This window comes from Xyrauchen texanus, chromosome 15 (genome assembly GCF_025860055.1).
Source record: "Xyrauchen texanus isolate HMW12.3.18 chromosome 15, RBS_HiC_50CHRs, whole genome shotgun sequence".
Lineage (NCBI taxonomy): Eukaryota > Metazoa > Chordata > Actinopteri > Cypriniformes > Catostomidae > Xyrauchen > Xyrauchen texanus.
In genome coordinates, this window is record NC_068290.1 from 40484879 (window position 1) to 40509274 (window position 24396).

Sequence of the window (24396 nt, forward strand, 5' to 3'; positions counted from 1 at the left end):
TCTGCCCAAATTGTCTCATTGCCCACACCTGTTTTGGGCACAAGTGCTTCTTTAAAAGGAGCCATGGACTGGTTCACACCATAAACAGAGAAGGGACTGCATATTTTGTTTGGACTTTTTCATTTGCAAGTTTAGATTTGTACACTCACAACATGGAGTCGTGAGTTCGAATCCAGGGTGTGCTGAGTGACTCCAGCCAGGTCTTCTTTGCTACCAAATTGGCCAGGTTGCTAGGGAGGGTAGAGTCACATGGGGGTAACCTCCTCGTGGTCATGATTAGTTTTTCTTGCTCTCAATGTGGCATGTGGTAATTTGTGCATGGATTGTGGAGGGTATCATGAGCTCCATGGTGTCATGCACAACGAGCCACATGATAAGATGCGTGGATTGGTAGTCTCAGAAGTGGATGCAACAGAAACATGTCCTCCGCCACCACGAGGACCTACTAAGTAGTGGGAAATAGGCATTCCAATTTGGGAGAAAAGGGGAAAAAAAAAATAATAATTTCAGGTATTTTATAACTATTTTTCTGTTAAGAAAAAAAAAACCACTTGACCAATGCAAATACATGTTTCATATGCAGTCCTGAATTTGAGAAGATACTCCGGTATAGATCCATGCAGTAAGTGGCGTATTACTTATTATTTGCTCTGCTGACACTATCAATAGAATCTAAAGTCACACTTTACATTAGTGTTCATGTGAGTGTTTATACTATGTAAGTACTGTGTAATACCTATAAACAACATGCACTTAATTCATAAAAATGTGTAGAGTTGCAGGGATATTCAGCTTATGCAATAACTATGTATGTGTATGTGTGTATATATATATATATATATATATATATATATATATATATATATATATATATATATATATACAGTACACACACACACACAGTATGTTTGTATATTAGAGATTAACAAATATAATATATTAAGCTATATACTCAAGAGCAAGAAAATTAACAGGATGGAAATAAAATGTGAAGTGTCAACTTAAAGTTCATTTTGATATTTTTAGCCATTTAACTGAGAATTGTGTAATTTTAGTAAACAGAATGAACTGTTTTAGAGTGACAACCCAGCTAACACCAAAAACATCACAGAATTCATTGAATCTATTTCTAATACGTTTGTGCTGTTGTTTTTCCCACCCAAAATATGTCACCTACTGGAGTATGATTCCATTTAGGAACTGGCTTTTCTTAGTTAAATGGATATCACAAGAAGACTAGTAGTATATATCTATATGTATAAATAAACTAAAACAAAAATAAACAATCAAACAAAAAAACAATATGATGTTCCTGAGAAACCATGGTTTGATTGAAGCATTCCTATTGGGGATTTCAAATTTCCAATTTTTTTTTTTTTACAAGAAATGAGTGCATAGCCGCAAGATCCGTTCAAAGCAAAGTAACAACAGGATTTATATGATTCATCAATTTGTTCATTTTGTTTTATTTTGTTAATAGAAAGTTGCTAGTATGGTTTCCATGTTTAAAAAATTATGAATTTAATATTTTATCCAAAATATTAACACATGATGTGGGCATGAACATGCGGATTGTAGGAAAGACCATGTAGCCTACATAGTTATGCATTTATTTTTTTATTATTGCCATTGTAATTACAATAGCATGCAATACGCGAATAAGCACAACGCGATTGTAATAAAAAAGTGTTGGTCCCATCCACGCTGACGCGGGACTCCAGCCCGGTTGTTGCGGCATCAGTGGTAGGAGGGGATAGAGAGGAGATACAGGGACTCCTGCAGGCTGATTTCAGCAGCTCAACATACGCAGGTGGAGACGCGCACCGATCCGGAGCTTCACCCTAGACGTGTGGAGAGCCGAGCGCGCGCGCGCGCACTCACTTACTCTTCAAAATTAATAAATAAAGTAATTAATACAGCGAGCGCGTGTTCAAACCCTCTACAATGAGAGCAAATCTGTCGCAGTCAGTCCAATCTTCATATGACTTCCAGCCATTTACAATTTGATGATCAGTATTTGGAGAGCTCTTTGGATTGATCCCACTGTAATCCAGTCATGAAGAACAGAAGGGAATATGTGGAATACTGGAGCGCAATTATAGTGTCTCTCTTCTGGATTCACAGTTCCTCCGGGATGCCTCATGTCATACGGATAGGTAAGAGAGTGCGTAATGGAAAGAGTGCGAGTTCGACTGGCGATGTAAATGTTTTTATGAGTCTTTAAAGTGCTTGTGCTGTTCATTTGGGTCAGACTTGAGCTCGTTCACTTATTTTACCTAATAACTTGCAAAGTAAATGGTCAGATATATTATATAGATCAATATAAGCGCTAGAAATGTAGTTGAGCGTCCATCAGCATACCGCGCGTACTAGGAGTAAATGGTGCTGCGTTCATTTCAAGATATCACAAAACATTGAACGCCTTGAGAGACACATTTATATCACATTTATCACTAGAATATTTTTTATTGTTTAATAAATAAGTCACAGTGCGTTATTTACAGTAAATTCAGATTGACAGGTAAGTTCATAGTCTTAACAGGTGATCCGGTGAACATTGCGCTGAAGTTTGTCTGGAAACCTCACCTTTCCGTACCATCTAGTAATACTGTAAAAGCCTGTGTGTTCCTGATAATACTATATAAGAAAAAGTGCACTCATGCAAGCTGACAAAGAGAGATTATTCTCAGTCTGAGAAGATGAAATATGTTGCCCTGCATAGAGACCGGAGCCCAATAAAGATCAATACAGTTTTGTCTAAAGGCAGATCACTTATGACAAGTGGTTCGATGCTATGCAGAAAAATAGATCGAAATGTCGTTAGAAGATATTAACATGTCCAATCACCTCATCCCTTTTCCCCAATGATAAAAAAAGACTTGTTTCACACACTTAAAACAGCACTCCAAATATACATAATACTGGATTGTTTAGTTCAGCTGTTTAATTGACAAATTAACTGGTATTGCATTGTAGTTTGTCCTCAAATGTAGTTTTGTATCACCCGGCATTGATGCAATGTGAATTTATTTAAATATTCTAAAGAATTTTCCTCTTTGATATTTTACTGAAATCTATAGTATATGCTTTTTAATAAGGCATTACACAGTTATGTAGGAAAAATAATTTTGCAGCATTCAGGCTCTTCCATATGTTCTGGTTCTCCCCCCACAGCGACTGTGACGGATGACTGTGGCTTTGACTTCAATGACATTGTGCGAGAGATTTGTGATTTGTGACAGCTCAGATCTCTGTTGTTTTGTTGCAGCAGTGTAAACGGAAATGTTTTCTCAACATTTGCTTTAATATTTCCACGGCACGTTAGAAAGAATCCGAATATGACAGGTCTAGTTCTTTGAATTGACACAACTGAGTCAAATACGCTTTTAAATGTAGTCTTGCTGCAGTATCGCTTTCTCAATCACACATACACACACACCTTGTAGTCGAAAGTATTGTCTTTTTATTTAGAAGTGTGCACTGAGTACTTTTGAAGTGCAGCATAAATGTGATTTTCATTATGTATGAATTTGTGGGAGTGCCTGTATGTATTGCCTGTGTGTATTAGCTTTGTGTGTGTGTGTGTGTGTGTGTGTGTGTGTGTGTGTGTGTGTGTGTGTTTTTGCAGCAAAATTAACTAAACATTGCTTAAATGGTCTGTATAAAGGCATTCAAGTCCACTTTGGGACCACCAGAGGGCTCACTGTTCACCAACGGGGCGGGTATGGTCCTTTTAGCGCTCGACTCACCATGTCATAAAGAACATACCATGGAAATTCATTAGAGAAGCTTCTGTCCAAAGAGAGCGTTGAGGAGAGGTGGTAGGAGTGAAGGAATTAGGCGATGTCTGTGTCCGCTCACTGTGTGCTAGTTTAAGTGTTACACCAACTACACGGCTTGTGTAATGGTGGGCATCCACAGTGGACATGCCTCCATTGATTTCACTGTTTTTACAACGCGCTTCTCAGAGGCCAGATGGTTGATCAAACTCACTCTGCAAGACTGTAAATGTTGAGGGGAAGAGCGTTTCGGCTCTGCCTGTGTGTTATTAGCTGTTGTGCCCTCCTGCTATGAAACTAAAATGGGAACTGCTTTCAAAACGACACTGTGGTAGCTCATTATTGTAAAAGACAATAGTTTTGGATTGAGGATGTTTGGGATTGAATTTGTGACTTGTATATGACTGGTCAACATGATCCCATTAGCGTTCATCGATATTTGTGCATAAAGTGTGGTTTTAGCATGCATATATATATATATATATATATATATATATATATATTACATTTGGAAAGACACTGAAACATGCCATCAACGTTTGGACAGCATCTAAAATGTAATCCTTTTAATGTATGAACAGGTTTAGGAATGTGCAAATGTTAACAAACCATTTGAGGTGCCTAGAATATTGAATTAATGGAGTTCATTGGTTGATTTTATTGTATTAATAATAAATGAGATTAATTAAATATGTTAATATGTCCATCACATGTATCTAATGCAGTTAATACATTTACCTAATTTGCCATTAAAGACTAGTCGAAATCATTGTTACAAGACATGCACGCAAATGAATTTTCTTTTATTAGTCCCATCTGGATTTCATTTTTAAATACATTTGCCATTAAAAAGGTCATTCTCCATCATTTACTGATTAATGAGTCCCTCTATGGGATTGAGTCTGAGTATTGTACTCAATATTAACCTGTGGCGGTATACTTGCAAAGCTTACCTCAATTTCAGTCATGAAAAGTCTTGAAGTTGTATATTTTTGATGTTGTCAATTCAGCATACGAAATTAACTTTTTTGCCCTCCAGCAACAGAGGTTTGTGAATGGCCAATTTTTCCAGCCACTTTTCTACTATATTTAATATTAATAGAAATAAACATATATGGAGCATAATGTATATATATATATATATATATATATATATATATATATATATATATATATATATAGCACCATTTCTGAGGCTGTACTGAATTATTATTAATGAGGTGTGTTTGTTCAAGTGTGTGTCTAAAGGTATTTATTTTCCCTTGTCTCCGAGACGTCTTACCACAGTGGAGGGCAGATGACCAAAATTACTCGCCACTGAACAAAAAGTAAAAGCGTTTGTCATCTGGCTGGGGCTAATTTCATACACTGTTTACATTGTATGTTTTATCTTTTATCCAAACGTTCAAAAATCCAATCATCTACACCTTACATAGCTACGAATACCAATAAGAGCCTGGACTGGTAGGTTTGTTTGGAATGACAAAAATGCAACCCTGTTAATACAGTATTGAGAAGCCTGGAGATTCAAGGCAATATATAATGCATAACCAATGCTGGAGAGGAATTTAAAATGAGAGTATAGAATCGAATAAATATTTTCATATATTCGCTTAAGGATTAATATCACCTCAGTGGGGTCACGTTTTTTTGTGGCTCGCCAAACTGCAGGTCCCTGTCACACGACGGTCGTCCAATCAGTGCAGAGTTATGCCGATCAAAAAACAGCCTTTGAGGTCATCCTCAATGATTTTCCAAAACCTGTCTTGACTTTTCATCTGGTTTGGATTCAGTGCTGTCACTCAGATATTTCACTATTGTTCAGGGCAGCGGGAGCCAATCAGATTCCACTCCAGTTTTGGCATTAAAAACACTGGAGCGCATCCAGATGTCATTGCAGAATAGTGGAAATGTCTTGTAAAATAATGAAGTTTGACAAAGACCCAAGATTTATTTATTTATTTATTTTTTAGTCATCCTAACTTTAACAAAGTGCAGTTTACCTTGCGAAAGGGTCATTTGAATTAGATTTTTTAAAATTAAAAATGTCCTCATAAACTCAGTGTCTGTTGGATATTTTGTTAAGATAAGCTTGTGCATTTAAGATGCCTATTTCCTGTTCAAGCATACCATTAATGAAATAAATGTAATGTCTCTAAATGAGGGAATCAGTGCCAGATAAAGATTTAATGAAAATCAATTGCTTTATCTACCTAAGAGTTACAGTGCTTTATTACTGCCAGCTACTTTGAATTCAACGTATTTTTTGCTGCTTTTTTTTTTTACGGTTTTAAAAAGTAGCCATTATAAAGCTATTTCACATATTGAACAGTGAATTGTAAAATTATTGGTAACTCTTTATATCAATGTTCCCTTTCTTAAAGAGCACCTATTATGCCCTTTTCACAAGATGTAATTTAAATCTTTGGTGTCTCCAGAATATGTCTGTTAAGTTTCAGCTCAAAATACCCTACAGATCATTCAATATACCATGTTGAAAATGCCCATTTTTGGGTGGGAATAAAAACGAGCTGTTTTTGTGTGTGTGTCTTTAAATGCAAATGAGCTGGGGCTCCCCGCCCTGTATCCAGAATAGGGCGGAGTTTTGACATTTCTGCTTCGGATAACTACACATCATAAGCAATATGAAGCAGTGAAAATAGTGGTGTTCAGCCCTATATGTTTGAACCAGAGTCAGACACTGATGAGGGAGAGACTCCGTCAGAAGTAACAACTTTGAGAATGAACCAGGAAGTTTCAGAATGGTTATTTGATCAATTTATTTATTTGTTGCAGAGTTTTTTCAGCAGTTTCGCAATGATGGATGAGCAACACACACACACAAATATTGTTACAACATTCGCTATGAGCTATAACGAGACGACACACAAACAAACATGTCCATCAACAGTCGTGGGCAGGGCCTGTACAAAGTGACATCACTTTATACAGAATCTGCGAACGGCTTGTTCTGAGACAGTGCTTATGATTAATGGGGATTAAAAAAAAAGGACTGGGATGATTTTTAACATTGTAGGGTGGTTGTATACACACACTACCAAAACATATTTATGTTCCAACACCATGTAAAAGTGCATTTTGCATAATAGGTCCTCTTATGCAAAATGCCCCTTTTATGGTTAATATAGGAGCAATACATGACTAATAAACCATTTACAAATGTAGTCTAAATAATTTATATGCAGTTCTAAAAACATGCATAAATAGGGTGAATTTTATAAATGCTTAATAAATAAGTTTACATATATCAATAAATAACGTAAAATTCCCTATAATTTATTATTAATCTCACAATGTAGCAAACATAGATCATTTTAGTGAGATTAAAAGGAGGGTTTATATGATTTTGCTACAGTCAGCTTTGTGTTTATATTCATATAATTTCCTAGTCACGTTGATAAATAATGACGCTACTCCGAGCGCTGTAACAACTTAATAGTCCTACTTACCTAAAGTCTTCTGCAAAAACACTCTTCAGGACTTCCTGCTCATTCACAGCACATTATAGAATAAAGCCCGATGATCACTGGACCACACTGAACTTTATGTATATATGTTTCTAGAGTTGGCAGCTCCGTAATAATTGCTTCATATATGTCTACTTTACATAAGGTACATTTTTATCAATTAAAAAAACAAAGAAACACTGGACTGTGGTTTCACATGTTTGAAGTGAGTTTTCTTAACTTAAATTTACTATGTAAATTTCCAACTCAAATATTTTGTGTAGAAATAATTAGTTGAATTGGGAAAACCAACACAATTAGATATGTCAGTGTAACTCAAATAAATCTATTTTATATATTTATGTACTAATTAATGAAACTGAATGTTATCATAATTAACACATACTGTCAGAAGCACTACAGAGTGTAGTTTAGTAACTATGCTATGGTTAGTACAGAAATGGCTCAACAAAGCAAGCAATCAATTTCATTTACAATTTCGACCAGTCCTCATCGTTAGCTCAAGCTCCGCTCTTCACCATAATGGCAACCCCAAACCTGCAACATAACAGAAACACTAAACACTAACAAGTCCCCTTTATATTCATTTAGCAGAAAAACACATACTATTGAGTCCTAAGCAAAGATGCTGGGAAATGGAAATCCCCTGTCCAGTTTCATCAACGCTACATTAACACCACAATATGTATTTATGTAGTCCCAATTCAAACGGATTAAGTAAACACCCATTTTACAAATTTAAATTGATAAATTGCCGTGAAATCAAGTTGTGACTAAATGTTGAATGAATTGTGTTTAGTTTATTTTAATAAAGTAAATTGATCAAGCGTTATATATATATATATATATATATATACACACACACACACATACATTTACATTTACATTAATGCATTTGGCAATTACTTTTATTCAAAGCAACTTACAGTGCACTTATTAAGGGACAATCCCCCCAGAGCAACCTGGAGTTAAGTGTCTTGCTCAAGGACACAATAGTGGTGACTGTGGAGATCGAACCAGCAACCTTCTGATTAACAGTTATGTGCTTTAGCCACTACGCCATCACACGTTTACTTTTAGAGTAGGTTTAAAAGTGGGTACTTTTTACTCTTTAAGTAAATTTCTAATGAAAACAATATACATTTACTTTTTTACAATGAACAGTGTTCCTGTCACTAAATTACTGGGTTTAATTTTAATTAATACATCATTTATGGAGGGATTATTGAATGGTACTTTTACAACAGCGGAAGTTACTTGTTATTCATGTCATTTTTAATATATATTTTAATATAAAGAGCAAACACATTTTATCAAATGTACATTATTGTGAACAAAAGTAGGGAACGAGTGTCTTACTCACAATTCAGACACTCCTACGAGTGCACCTGAAATAGCGCACTATATAGTGGATAAGGGCCGGTTTCAGACACAGCAGGTGTTCCGCAACTGGGGTTGAAATGTTTCCAAACCTCTCTTCTTATTGACAAATTCATCCAGATCTGACAAGAGCTACTAAAGGGTTAGTTCACCCAAAAATTACAATTCTCATTATTCACTCACCCTCATGCCATCCCAGATGTGTAGGACTTCTTTTCTTTTGCAGAACACAAATTAAGATTTTTAGAAGAGTTTCTCAGCTCTTTTGGTCCATACAATGCAAGTGAATGGGTGCCAACATTTTAAAGAAAAAAAAAACTAAAGTAAAAAGAAATTAAATAAAAATAATCATTAGACTCTAGTGGTTAAATCAATATCTTCAGAAGCATTGTGATAAATGTAGATGAGAAACAGTGAAACAGATCAGTTTTACATTCTTCTTCGTTTTTGGTGATTAACATTCTTCTCTGCATATCGCCACCTGCTGGGCTTCGAGAAGAACTTCTCACCCACACCTATCATATCACTTTTGAAGATATGGATTTAACTACTGGATTCTTATGCATTACTTTTATGATTCCTTGATGTGCTTTTTGGAGCATAACAATTTTGGCACCCATTCACTTGCATTATACTGTGCTACAGAGCTGTAATATTCTTCTAAAAATCATAATTTGTGTTCTGCAGAAGAAACAAAGTCATACATATCTAGGATGGCATGAGGGTGAGTAAATGATGGAATCATTTTCATTTTTGGGTGAACTATTCCTTTAAAGTGATAGCTCAGCCATAATTTTATATCCTGTCATAATTTCCCTACTCGTGTGACCCTCTGTATTCTGTGGAACACAAGAGATGTTATACAGAATGCTAGAGACTGACAGTCTCAGTCACCATTCAAAATATGGAGAAAAAAAAACACATTCACTGAAAGTAAATAGTGACTCTATATATATATACACTCACCTAAAGGATTATTAGGAACACCTGTTCAATTTCTCATTAATGCAATTATCTAATCAACCAATCACATGGCAGTTGCTTCAATGCATTTAGGGGTTTGGTCCTGGTCAAGACAATCTCCTGAACTCCAAACTGAATGTCAGAATGGGAAAGAAAGGTGATTTAAGCAATTTTGAGTGTGGCATGGTTGTTGGTGCCAGACGGGCGGTCTGAGTATTTCACAATCTGCTCAGTTACTGGGATTTTCACGCACAACCATTTCTAGGGTTTACAAAGAATGGTGTGAAAAGGAAAAACATCCAGTATCGCGGCAGTCCTGTGGGCTGAAAATGCCTTGTTGATGCTAGAGGTCAGAGGAGAATGGGCCGACTGATTCAAGCTGATAGAAGAGCAGCTTTGCCTGAAATAACCACTCGTTACAACCGAGGTATGCAGCAAAGCATTTGTGAAGCCACAACACGCACAACCTTGAGGCGGATGGGCTACAACATCAGAAGACCCCACCGGTACCACTCATCTCCACTACAAATAGGAAAAAGAGGCTACAATTTGCAAGAGCTCACCAAAATTGGACAGTTGAAGACTGGAAAAATGTTGCCTGGTCTGATGAGTCTCGATTTCTGTTGAGACATTCAGATGGTAGAGTCAGAATTTGGCGTAAACAGAATGAGAACATGGATCCATCATGCCTTGTTACCATTGTGCAGGCTGGTGGTGGTGGTGTAATTGTGTGGGGGATGTTTTCTTGGCACACTTTAGGCCCCTTAGTGCCAATTGGGCATCGTTTAAATGCCACGGCCTACCCGAGCATTGTTTCTGACCATGTCCATCCCTTTATGGCCACCATGTACCCATCCTCTGATGGCTACTTCCAGCAGGATAATGCACCATGTCACAAAACTCAAATCATTTCAAATTGGTTTCTTGAACATGACAATGAGTTCACTGTACTAAAATGGCCCCCACAGTCACCAGATCTCAACCCAATAGAGCATCTTTGGGATGTGGTGGAATGGGAGCTTCGTTCCCTGGATGTGCATCCCACAAATCTCCATCAACTGCAAGATGCTATCCTGTCAATATGGGCCAACATTTCTAAAGAATGCTTTCAGCACCTTGTTGAATCAATGCCACGTAGAATTAAGGCAGTTCTGAAGGCTGAAAGGGGTCAAACACAGTATTAGTATGGTGTTCCTAATAATCCTTTAGGTGAGTGTATATATATATATATATATATATATATATATATATATATATATATATATATATATATATACACACAGACACAACAGTTAGTTCCAGTCCTCGAATCTGATTGGTCAAGAGACATTCCATGATCTCACACGATCAGCACTCAGATGCTTCACTGTGTGTATCACTCCGCTTGTGTTTGTGCCGTTCTAAATTAAAGTGTAAGAGCAGTGCAGATCTGTATCTTTACATTTAATTTTCTGGCATTACATATTTTAGCCAGCAGGTGGAGACAAAATACTTTTTTGTGTGTAATATGAACCAGTTAGTGACGTGAAGTAAGCCAGCGTCAAACAGTGTTTACATTCAACAGCACTCCATGATAGCTCTTATTACAACTACACTACTAAAGCTAGGAAATAGCTTTAAACGGCTTTAAACTAACAACTTCAGGATTAAGGCTCATCACAGCTGAGAGACACAACAGACTGATTAATTACACAAACTCAAGGTTCTTACCTCTTACCGGAGTTTACACATTGGAGAGGACATACTGTTCAAAATGGCAGTTGAGATTGCGATTTCTATAGTGAAAGACTCTTGTGCACCAGTTACCGCGAAAAAGGGAGGAATACCCCCGCTTGGACGGCTATTTTCCACTGAGAAATAGGATGAATTTCACCAAAATGACATCATCTTCAGAAAGCTGACTAACAGACTACAGCATCTCTGCTTGGGAGAGACAGGTGATCACAAACACTCCATATCTCTCTCTCTCTATTTCTCTCTCTCTCACACACACACACACACACACACACACACACATCCTTGTTCCTTCAATAAACAGCCCAAGCCGTGATACTAGTAGTTGTGATGTTTTTGAGGCTTGGACGCATCATTTGGTTTGAACAGCAACGGCATATTCTGATCCATGCCGTAAGAAAGCAGTTCCATGCACAAATGTGTTTTTATTACCGTACTCAGTTTATCCTAATTTTGTAAAATGTACTTATATAAGCAATATGAAACTTGCAATTGTGCTATATGACCCTAAATCAACACGGCTGTGATTATAAAAATAAATCCTGCTGCCGAATCACAGCAGTGCTGATATATATACACACACATACTGTATATTGCATTTGTAAATGACTTATTAGTCATTAATGAACCCTTAACAAAGGGGACAAAAATGTAAAGTGTTACCAGCATGTTTTTCAGGTAACCTAAAATCGGGTTTTATTCAAGTAAAAATATTATAGAATCAACATGACTACATTAGGTTATACCATCAAAATAATATTACAGGTCTGATCAGGTAGAAATGGTTAAAGGATTAGTTCACCCAGTCAGTATTTCCTCACCCTTATGTCAATCCAAATATTCCATCAAAGAAAGAACTCATGTGCATTTTCAGAATGGCATGAAGGTAAGTAGAATTTACATTTTTGGTTGAACTGTCCCCATAAATTAAAAACAGCATGCTTTCACTTGATGTGACAAGATCTTTGTCATGTTTGATCTTTAACAGCTTTTAAATTAAAATGCTTTTCACAATGTATGCCCATTGTATGTTATGATGCCTGTGTCCCTTAAACATGCATTTCAAGTTCGCTGATTGAATTTCCGCACCACAAAAAACCAGCAGAATCAGAGATACATTTCTAAAGAAGCTGACAACAGGAATTGTGGCATTGCAAGTAAGTTAAGATGGCCATCAGTTTCTGAGCGAAAATGAATTTTTCATTTTCATGCAAATTTAATCGGCGAGCTGACATGGGCGAGCTCGCACACAATTCTTCCAGCACAGAAGCGAGGCTGGGGATTGTACGCTTAGCATGTGCGCGAAGCGCGGGACAGGTCACAGAAGGGTTCGAACCCCGCACACACTTTGATGTCTGCCGATGTTTGTTGTGCTGCTGTAGCTGAGATGCACGGAGGCAGCATTTCACACACACTTAGATAAATATGAAATGACTTACATGCCGTTTGTACACCCACACACACACACAGCTGTCTGATTTAACTGAAGCCGTTGTACACGCTTTTCCATTATGGAGTCAGCACACTTAAGGCCTGCCGATTAGCTTCAGTGCCATTAATGTGAGTGAGCAGATGTTGGTTTTGTTCGCGTGAAACCCTGAATCAAATGCTCTGTATACTCTTTTCTCTCAAATCAGTGTCACTGTGATATTCTGAAGCTGAGCTCGGATTAAAAGACCAGTCAGACAAACATACGCACACACTCAGCTTTTCATTTGAACTCAGTATGTACACAAATGATTTTAATGAAAGAGGAATAAAATGGTGCATAGTGAAACACATAATGTAGCATAATTTGATTACTTGTTAATGCCGCAGTAAATCTCCACAATACAGCTTTGAAGCTTTACTTAAAAATCTATACATTAAAGTTGAGAGTAATTCAAAGAATTTGAGAGTATCGAGCAGGTATGACTTAAACTCCTCCTAGTAAATCAAGTTCTGATGTGAAAAGACGACACGAGTTTGGTGCTTAGGCAGCTGTTATTAGTGTATCATGACCTTACCTTGCCTTTACTAAACTGCCTGCTTAAACTGTAATGATCATGACATTATTGCCAGCAGTAAATGAAGATAACTTAACAAAGATCCCACGACAGTGAACTAATTATCTGACACATGGGGTTAATACACTGAAACATGGGGTCTTCCCTTTCACCACGAGCCCTCTACAGAGCAGATGGTGTTTTCATATCACACTACAAGTGTGTGCTCCATAGTGCTAGGATTTACAGGAACATATGTTCTTTAAAATAAATTATAAACGGAGTGATCTTACATCAGTGCATCCACACTTCTCCTCGGAGAGGAAATGGCGAGCTGGAATCAAACAATACTCATGTTCTCTGTGAGCTCATCAACTGAAATGATGTGCCATTGGGGCTATTTGTTATGACGAGACATACCATACGTCGGTGCAAATTTGTAAACTAATTTCCATATGTTATTTGCTGCTATAGATTTATACACTTGGCTTTAAGTGGGCTGGACTGTTTTACATTATTTACAAGTGAGACCAACAATGAAATATGGAGTAATGTAGAGATACAGAGCAGGACATGTCCCAAACAAGTCAAGACGAGCGAAGAACTTAAATAATAAGGCGTTACCATGACCCTCACTTTAGAATAATTGTCCAGGTCATTAGTAATTCCTTCATACTTATGTCTTTACACTTGACTCATTACTTATGGGTTACCAGAATTATTTAAAAAAAGACCTTACACACCATACACATGTTGGGCACATACATCCCTATATTTCTGTACGTTAAGCTATGTAAACTTGTTATGGAGGGGGTGTACTACAAAGCACAAGGTGCATCCTAAACCGTACACTTTTGCATTCTACGCCATTTTGTAGTGTAATAGTGTAAGTAGTATGTTAACACTGAAAATACATCAGAAAGAAGTGTACGACTAGTACCCGAATGATGTACTTCTCAATTGTCAAAATGGAGTGTGGAATGTTGTACACGTCATACACTCAGCCCTCGCGGCTCGCCATACATAGTGGAAGGTGTGGCGTTACCTAGCTGCAATGCTGGTCTGACAAAACAATTGTAAATAATGGTAAATGTGGTAACTGGCAGAACTTCAGTGAAGACAGCACCTTACAAATGTCAGTTTAATGCTTTACCATCACCCCACACTCTGTGATGTTCATTATAGGGGATATAAGTGTTGAACTGAGTGTGGCTAAAGCTAAAGCTAGCAGCAACACATCCCATGCGTTTGAAATGTCACCTCTGTCAGCTGAAAAATGGCGAATACTGTAATAAAACAAAATTGTGATCCATTTGGGACGAATATGCTGTGCTTTGATAATTCATACACTACATGGATTCTCTTACAAAAAATAGAGTTCTGGCAAACTAGCCGCAAACTTGCCGTAAATGAAAAATGCCGAAAATGCAAATGAGCTTGTGATTCACCGGTAGTGGTGAACCTGCTGCAAACCTTTGGCAACAATGGACAATTTGTTCATTTGTTATACAGTAAATATTCATATCTATTGTTTAAAAGAGAAAAAAAGAGCAAATTACTAAAATAGCCAAATTTGAAAACAGATCTGTCAGGGTCAAATCAATTCATTACTAAGTACTCTACTTACTTTTTAGGTATTCTGTCCTCCATTTTGCATTTCTGAAAAAAAAAAAAAAACTACATTCCTAACTCCTAGATCGTTGGTCCAATTCGCACAACATTTTGCATGTACAGACCCTCATGACAGAAAGTTTAAAAGAATTTTGATTAGTCACATTGTTTTAAATACATTAGACAATAAATTTTTTGGTCGTGGCTCAATTCACAATACTTTTCATAACTTTTTGACATGAGAGATTCAAGATGCATGCACATTTTTCAGCCTAATCTCATAAATTCTGTTCTGTATTACAAATTTGGCTGCAGTTTCCCAGTAAAATGTGCAGAAGGGGGCTCCAAAAGCGAGTGAAATTGTGTCGTAATCAGACGAGGTTTTAAAGGTGAATTTTAGATGGAGGTCATAATGAGTAAATCACTTATGTTTATATAGTCATAATCAGCCGTTGTTGTCATGATTTATGTGCAAGTGACTAAAACGCACAGTTGTTGAAGTGCCTCTCGTGCAAGGTTATTATCGTGAAATAAAAATAAGACGAAAACTAAATGAATTTTTTTTTCGTTCGGAAACTAAAATTAAAATATAAAATAGCATAATTGGAAAAACTAAACTAAAATATAATTTCATGGCTCTGAAACTAACTAAAATAAAATACAAATAATCTTGAAAAATATTTTGTTTAGTTTTTGTTTGTATGTTGTAAAACCGTTAAACCTGCCATTACCATAACATGAAGATGACAAAAGACGGTGATAATAGACCTCATTGCTTTAGCAACAGAGCGGGCTGCTGTCGTTTGTTAAATCATTAATATTAATCAAAGTGCAATATTGACAAGAAAAAAGAAAAAGAAAAAGACTCCCTGTCCTCAGCTGGATATCTTTATTAGCTTCAAGCCCAATACAATTCAATGACAGGTCTGTTTCTCAGTCAAAATCTGACACCATGGAATCAATAACCTATTAACTTTAACATACTTATAAAATAATATATATTACAATACATTTTTCTAATAATCAAACAGTAAAGATTGTTAACAGTTTAAGTATTTTGCATTAGATTACTTTTAAAAAGTTTTTATATTATGATATTTAATATTTAACTCTGCTCTCTATTTAATTACTTTATTATATTACTGGCTCTTGAATATTTTATTCAAATGCTTGAATCAAAGACTGCATCTTTTAATTTAATATATTAAACTTTTTTGTGTTTTCAAAAGCATATTTTTTTTTATTTACTTATTTTGCAGTGTTTGGGGTGCCGTGGGAAAGAGAAAAAAAAAAACACACTATAAAAGGGTGCCATAGTTTAAAAACGTTTGAGAACAGCAGGCATGAAGGTGTCCGCTACATCCAGTAAATTAATATTTATTTTAATTTAATTTGTGTTGTCAAAACATGAGGTTAAAACAAAGAGAACAGAAACAATATAACAATGTCCAGTAATTTATTCTTTATCTCTCTCTCTCTCTCTCTCTCTCTCTCTCTCTCTCCCACACACTCACATATCAACACACACACACACACACACACACACACACACACACACACACACACACGCATGCACACACACACACACACACACACACTCACATATATATAATTTTATATAATTCTGGTAACCCATAAGTAATAAGTCAAGTGTTACCACATGAGTATGAAGGAATTACTAATGACCTGGACAATTATTCTAAAGTGAGGGTCATGGTCAACGCATTTTTAATTAATGAGATCTTACTGTTTCCTTTCTTGGGAGTTAAAAGCTATCTGAACAATTATTCTAAAGTGAAAACACATTATAAGCCATTAATAGTAACTAAGGTGTTACTTGTCAGTTAGTAATGAATACTCAAGTGTTTGTTCCTACATTTTATTCACTTAGAAAAAAAATGTTTATAATGTAATGAACAGAAGAGATATCCCAAGGAATACACATGTTGGACACATACATTTGTAAACTGACTATGATACTCTACCAGACACAGAGAGCTGTTATGTTCATAAATTAATTCCAGCAAAGAACACAAGTGAGACACGTTTCTCTGAACATTTTGTGATAATGTTCACAATAAAAACATAATCATTCACATTTTAGACACGTTAATGTTTTGATTAGTAATTAATTAGAAGTTATTTTAAATTAGCCATAGTTAATTGGAAAAATTAAATTAAGTTATTATTGATTAACTAACAGTGAACTACCTCAGTCATCAGTTTGCTATTACTTACTGATTGGTTAATTATATTTCCATATTAGTTAATAGTAGTAACTAAAGTGTTAATGTGGTGCTACTAATTAATCCTGCATTAATTCCTACATAGTTACCTATTAATGATGGACCATTATTATAAAGTGTTACCCAAAGAACTAACAAACTAAAGTAAATTGGAGTGAAAAATTTAAAATGAAAAATAAATAAAAACACAATTTTAAATGTAAAACTATTATAACCTTTTTCTAGAGTTAATTTAACCAGGAAAATGCAGCGTAATGTAGAACAAAGCATGTAAAACGTTGGAAAAATGTATTTATATTAATCTTTATTCTGAGACTAGGTTTTTAAAAAATAAGAAATTCAAAATGGCAGACATTTTGTTTTGCTTTACTCAGGGAATCTGAATTTTGAATAAGTCTACCCCATATGGTTGTGAAGATATTAACAAAAATCTGTATTTTTACAAACACAATATGGTTCCAGCACCTTTAGGTGCTTGGACCCCTAATAATAAAATGAGATGAAGCACATTTTAGTTGTATGTTGAATTATTTACTTGAATTAGTTTAGTTGTTGGGTTAAATTATCAACATAAATAATTATATATAATGATAAAACATTTCACTGTGCTGTAAAATGACTCATACTGTGTTATGAGATTTTGCTGCTGTCCCTGGAAGTATGTGACTTTCTGTAAACGACAGCTTGTGGAAAAATACATTGCTTGTCAATGTAGTTGTTTTCTCCGTCTCGTTTTTTCAATCTCACTCTGGCTTTCCGTTACTCTTTTTTTGTTGTGGGAGGTGCTACAGCAGCAGACAGAATCAAATTTCATGTTGCCCCATTTGTCTTTATTATGAGCCCCTGTCTCACCCATCTGATTCCTTCTCACTCCCGGCAACTGGCCTCTGCTGGGAAAGTCAAATAGAATTAAACCATTCAAACGGGCAAACCTGGCCATCTCTCTCTTTATTGTCACAGGTCACAGCGACATGTGGAATAGACAATAGCAGGATAAGAGTAGATGCCTTTACACCGTTTATCAGACATGCGAGCGACGGAAACAACTGCGTTTTGGCCAGTCACCGACTATCGCCTTTGAGAAGCAGCGAAAGAGAAAGGATGGAGCCAGGCAAAGCTTGGGAGACTCTTATTTAGTTTGTTAATTAGCTCAAACCTTTTGATCCCAATTTAAAAAACCTGACACGTTGCTGCGCTCGCCTCTTTTGTGCGTTGCCCCGAGCAAAATAAACGGAGCCTATTTTCCACACTTGCTTTTCAGATAGTGTGGCATTCAAGTCCTCCCCCTTCACATCCTCCCTCCTGTTTAATGAGAGCTGCCTTATCCTTCTGCAGACATGGCCAGTGCACACTGAAAAGTATGTTAGAGCGTGGATCGCTTTTTAAGCACTTACAATGGTAAACCTGATCCTTTATCTTCATCAGGCATTGACAGTTAAGTATCTTATAGATTTATACCAAAAAAATGTGTTGTGTGAGGATGAAGTTTACCTACCATGTAGGGGACAAACATAAAAATGAGATCTCCTTAATATCTCAATTGTTTCTCCTAGGCTGCAATGGTATAGGCTAATAATCATATCAAATGGACTCTTTTGCCTGAAGGTTTGTGTGTCATTTTTTCAAATGTTAAATATTCTCTGATATCCCAGTGAAATATGCAGAGTCAACCATAAGCAAGCCATTTGTAGGTTTATTTTCATGAAAAGGGTTAAAACGTGGGGCAGATTCACAAAACATTTGTACCAGTTTTGCCCATGGTGTTTCAGCGCAAAAACCTGCGTTTTATTCAATAACCACCCACAATCTATTTTAGTAGGCACTGATACTGTCTTGAGTATTTAAATGAAGTCATTGTCATTCCTTTTCATCCAAACATGCCTCCTTTCAATGTAAATCTGGCTCATTGTAGATTGTGCTTCAGTCACAAACATTGCCTGGTGCAATTTAGGGAGTGCGATGGAGGAGTGTGACGAGCAGGAGGGCTGGGCCGTGAGGACACACGGCCAGCCCTGAATTGGGCTAATCAGCCGGGAGGGGTATAAAGACGAGCCGGAGGTGCCAGATCGAGAGAGAGAGAGATGCAAGCATCCGCGCTGCATGTGTGTCTGTTTGTTTATGTTTTATGTTGTTTTATGTTAATTTATATCATTACATTTTACGCTGACTGTTCAGCTGGTTCCCGCCTCCTCCTTGCCCGTCCTTATACTATTACACCCCAAAACGCACACAGCACATCGAGGCCAATGTGCAATATTAATGACAAACAAGTGAGTAAAAGATAATATATCCATGTTTTGACTAACAATACACTAAGCATAAAGAATAAAGAACACTTTCTGATGCTGTACATCCCTTCAGCTGCACAAAAAATATAAATAACTCCAGCAACTTTTTTTGCATCCAGCTCCCGTGTTGGCACATCCCTATGCATTATTCCCTTTTAAGACAATAACCCTCCACTGTGAGAGCTTCAGATGGATAACGGACAGTCAGAACTCACTTTTAAAGCGATTCTAATTGGACAATCTGTTTGGTATGACCCTACAGCATCAGTTGTGTTCCCTTCAAAGTGCCCTGTGAAGGCATGATCAGTGCCAGTTAGAACACAGCCAGGCGCATTCTAAAAAGCATTTGATTGGATAAGGTTTCTCAATATGACGTCATGGGTGTTCCAGAGCTCTTTTTACCTGGAAGAGAGAGACTGCAGATTTTTAATGCTTATATCTTCTGAAAACAAAGTTTTTTCAACGTTTAAAAGTACACTGTCATATAGACAGGAGTGGAATGAGTACTGAAAAATAATACTTAAGTAAAAGTACTGTTACTTCTTAATGTACCAGCCCTAAAAACTACTCAAGTGAGAGTAAAAGAGTAGCTCGTTTAAAAGTACTCATGAGTAGTGAGTATTGAGTACTGATTTGCGAAATCTATGCACCTTTAAAATAAAAATGCTATGCTGCAATTTAAAAATGTTGCACACCTACCATAATTTACATTCCCTTCTATGGCTGTTTGCCAGAAATACAAAAAAAATAGGTACTTTATAGTTGTTTGTGATTGACAACTTTTAAAATACATCACTTATCTATGATACTGTAAACACTACATGAATCTGTTAAAAAATTTAATAAATAAAAGGGCGACATGATTACAGAAATGAAAAGATGAAAAAGTTATTTTCAATATCATTATGTATGAAATAATTATATTAAAATCAGATAAAGTGTAATGTCTAATTTTCCCTTAATGTCGACAGAGTTACTGATGCGCATAAAACATGTTAAAAACAATGCAAAGAATGCACACATTTTTAAATAAAAACCCACTAAAAAAGCAGGGTCACTTGGCATGTCATGTTCCACACAATAAATGGGGTAGAGCATTTGTTTGGTACAGGGGCCATATTGGGCTTCAAAGGAATAATTCACACAAAAATTTAAATTCTCTCATCATTTAGTCACCTTTATGCCATCCTGGATGTTCAGACTTTATTTCTTTGGCAGAACGATTAAGTAAAAAAATAAGAAAATAACGATTTTAAGAAGAAAATCTCATACAATGCAAGTGAATGGGTGCCAAAATTGTGAAGCTCCAAAAATCACACAAGTCAGCATAGAAGTAACCTAATCCATGTGCCTTCGGTGGTTAAATCAATGTCTTCAGAAGAGATATGATAGGTTGGGTGAGAAACAGATCAATATTTAAGTAAATGTTTACCTCCTCAGTCAATCTCCACTTTAACTTTCACTTTCTTCTTTTGTTTTTGTTGGTTTACATTCTTCATGCATATCACCATCTACTGGGCAGGGAGAAGAATTTCTAGCAAGAAATGACTTGAATATTGATCTTTTCAAGTTTTTAAATTGTGATTTGATTTGACAGGAGTCAAGAGACTCACTAGCCAATCATGTTGATAGATACAAATTAAATCAGGACAGGGAAGTAGCGAACATAGACGGTGGGAAAATAGCGCAGTAAAAGTACAGTTACAGTACTTAATATGTACTCAAGTAAAAGTAAATGTATACAATTTTTAAACTACTTAAAGGGTTAGTTCACCCAAAATTTTAATTATCCCATAATTTACTCACCCTCAAGCCATATGTAGCCTCAAGCCTCAAGTATATGATTTTATTCTATTCAGCAAACAAACACACTGTTGGCATTACCTCGCATTTCCTGCATGAGCACCACCACGTCTCCCGTACTCTCGGTCTACCAGATTCTTTTGTTTGTGCCGCTGCTGCAGCCCCCTCCATCTCCCGGAGTTCCTCGTCGGTGTACTCCGGTTCAAACAAATAGGGCTGGGCAAAAAACTCAATCTCCTCTTCTCTTATATCAAACTCCTCCAACATTTTTCTTTAAAAATCATTGTTGTTGTCTTCTAATTCGTGACCGGCATTTTGTTTTGCTCTATCCTCTGCGCTTCCGTGTTCAAGTGAGCTGCCTCGCGTGCCTGGGCTGCGATCACACACAGGCAGCATTTTATTAATGGCTCATGTTCTCAGTGTGAGAACAAAACATAGCAACGTTGTGGTCACGGCTGTCTTTCCTCTGAGAGAAAGCCATTTCAGCCGCCCTGGCGATGAAGGCGATTTGGAGTGCAGCAGTCTCGGTTTTGCCGGGTATATCTCCATGAACCACCTGCCCCCCAGCATGCTCGTTTGCTCACCTCACAGCCAGTCTGTTTACTCACTCGGACACCACAAGCTGGATGATGATTTCACCGCTGCATCACAGCGGCTTCTGAGCCTGATGCGGGGCTGGACTGAAATGCTCCGTCCCACCCTCACGGCTAAACGATTGGTTCCTCGAGTCAGGGTGCCGCTCATAGCCTTTGAAAAAAACATTGAGTTTTTTTTCCCAGCACAATTGTTTCAGGAAGCAACTTTGCTCTCCAACATATTACCTGCTCCCCCCCGCTGCGAAGCCCCACTGGGTATGTCATATGTGATTGTCTCTTTAGTGCTCCTTGTTCGGAGCATGGACGCATCTCTTATGCTTCCAACCCGTTGCACTGGCAGGCCGGGACCATCTGACTCGTGACACAATTTAGTTCGCCAGGCACTTGCCCCACAGGGGTGCGATAGAGCCAATCCTCCAGCCGAGATGAAGCCAGGGTACTACGGCCCTCATTTCATCGTACCCAAGACAGGTGGTGCATGGCGGACAATCTTGGACCTGCGAGTTCTGAACCGGGCCTCACACAGACTTACGGCTCACTTCCGACGGCCCGACGTACTGGGACCAGGTCCTCCCCTTCGGCTCGTCCCTGTCCCCTTGATCTTCACGAAGGTCGCAGTGGGCATCCACGTACTCGACTTCCTCAATGACTGGATGATTCTAGCTCACTCTCGAGAGTCTCTGTGTGCCCACAGGGACTAGGTGCTCAGGCACCTCAGCCGTCTAGGGCTTCATGTCGACAAGGAAAAGAGAAAGCTCGCATGGAGTTAGACTCATTCTCAACGACAGCGCACCTCACAAACAAGCGCACGCAGCTGGTGCTGAACTGCCTAATTTTGCTCAGACAAGGCACAGTGGTTCCATTGTGGCAGTTGCGGATGCTCCTGGGGCATAAGATATCCTCAGCGGCGCCGCGCCACTCGGGTTGATGCAAATGGCTTCAGACTCGAGTCCTGAGATGGGCATGGCGCTGCGGCACATACCGTGTGTTCATCAGCTCTTTCTGCCGCCAGATATCCAACGCTTAGACAGACCTCTGTTTCCTGCGGACAGGAGTCCCCCTACAGCAGGTGTCCCAACGCGTTCTGGTCACCAAAGACGCCTCCAAACAGGGTTGGGGCTCCATGTGCAATGGGCACGCAGCCGCCGGCTCCTGAATGGGGCCCCGGCTGGGTTGGCACATCATCTTCCTAGAGTTGTTCAAATTCAAGCCCTGCGGATGTTTCTCCCGCTATTTCGAGGCAACCACATCTTGAATTGCTCAGACCGCACCACCACGATAGCATACTTAAATCGCCAAGGCTGCATGCGATCTACCACCGCGCCATTTCCACATGTGGACTGAAAACCCATGTGACGTATTTCGCCACACTTTACCTCCCCCCAGCCTGTGCAGGTGGTGGTGTCCGTGGGGCCTTTTCCTCCTGAAAGAATAGGAGTTGGAAAAGAACGCCTTCCCTGATGCGTGTGATAGCGTTAAATTGGCCCCTGCCACTTTAACTCTATGCCAGAAACATAGAGAGAGGAAAGGCGTGGCTGGCGTGGCCTGCTCCCATGCTTGGCACGTCGCTTTGCAGATGCATGATTCCCTCCCTTTATACTCGTATGTCCGGGGGAGGGACATGCAAATTCTGTCTGCCAAATTCTCATTGGCCTTTTATCAAATTCAGAGGTAACCAAGGTCTTCAAGAAAATCCCCTACTGTTGCTTCATTCGACACAACGTCTCATTCCCTCCATCAGGGAATGGAGGTTACAACAGTAACCCAGACTATATTTTTATATAACTCCGATTGTGTTTGGCTGAAAGAATAAAATCATATACACCTAGGATGGCTTGAGGGTGAATTATGAGATCATTTTCATTTTTGGGTGAACTAACACTTAATTACAAAAAAAACTACTTAATTACAGTAATGTGAGTAATTCATTACTTTACACCCCTGCATATAGATGACCTTAAAGCTAATAGATGTGGGCTAAAATCAGCAAAACTTTCATTTTGATTACACAGGGACTTGATTTGAGATGATTCAGGTGTCGTGATCACAGTGATGATGTACAGTCCTGGCAGAGTGTGAAATACAGTGGTCTATGACATCATCCACTATATGGCGGTCAGAATCATGCCGCAACATCAGAATTGCATGTGCAAATTGCTTTCAAAATGACATGCAAAAAACTGCTTTTACTGGGTTCAATGGATTCTTATTGAAGAATTAGTGACTCTTTAGTGCATCACACTTTTTTCTGTTTGTTTAAGCTCACATGTGTCTTTAGAATTTCAGAAGAGATCTCATCAATAGCTGGGTTTTCATCCTTGTATTTTTATGTCCATTTTGGAATATTGAATAACAAATACTGAATGGAAACACCAAGATGCGAAAAAACTAAAAACAGTATTCATATAAATTGTATACACTCACATGAGGTGGATACATTTTTTATTGGATAAAAAGGCATTGCACATAAACCATAATTGAAACACACATACCAAATAAATTCCTGTATGTGCATCAAAAAAG

At 37.7% G+C, this 24396-nt stretch overlaps 1 protein-coding gene across 1 annotated transcript in view; it reads left to right on the plus strand.

Annotated features, from left to right (window-relative positions):
• Positions 1-2056: 2056 nt before the first annotated feature.
• The window catches only part of LOC127655530 (glutamate receptor ionotropic, kainate 3-like), a 226605-nt gene continuing 204265 nt past the window's right edge, over positions 2057-24396 (plus strand). Inside the window, exon 1 of the mRNA XM_052143414.1 lies at positions 2057-2156. Coding sequence (XP_051999374.1) covers positions 2057-2156 — 100 coding nt within the window. The remainder of the gene's footprint in view (positions 2157-24396) is intronic.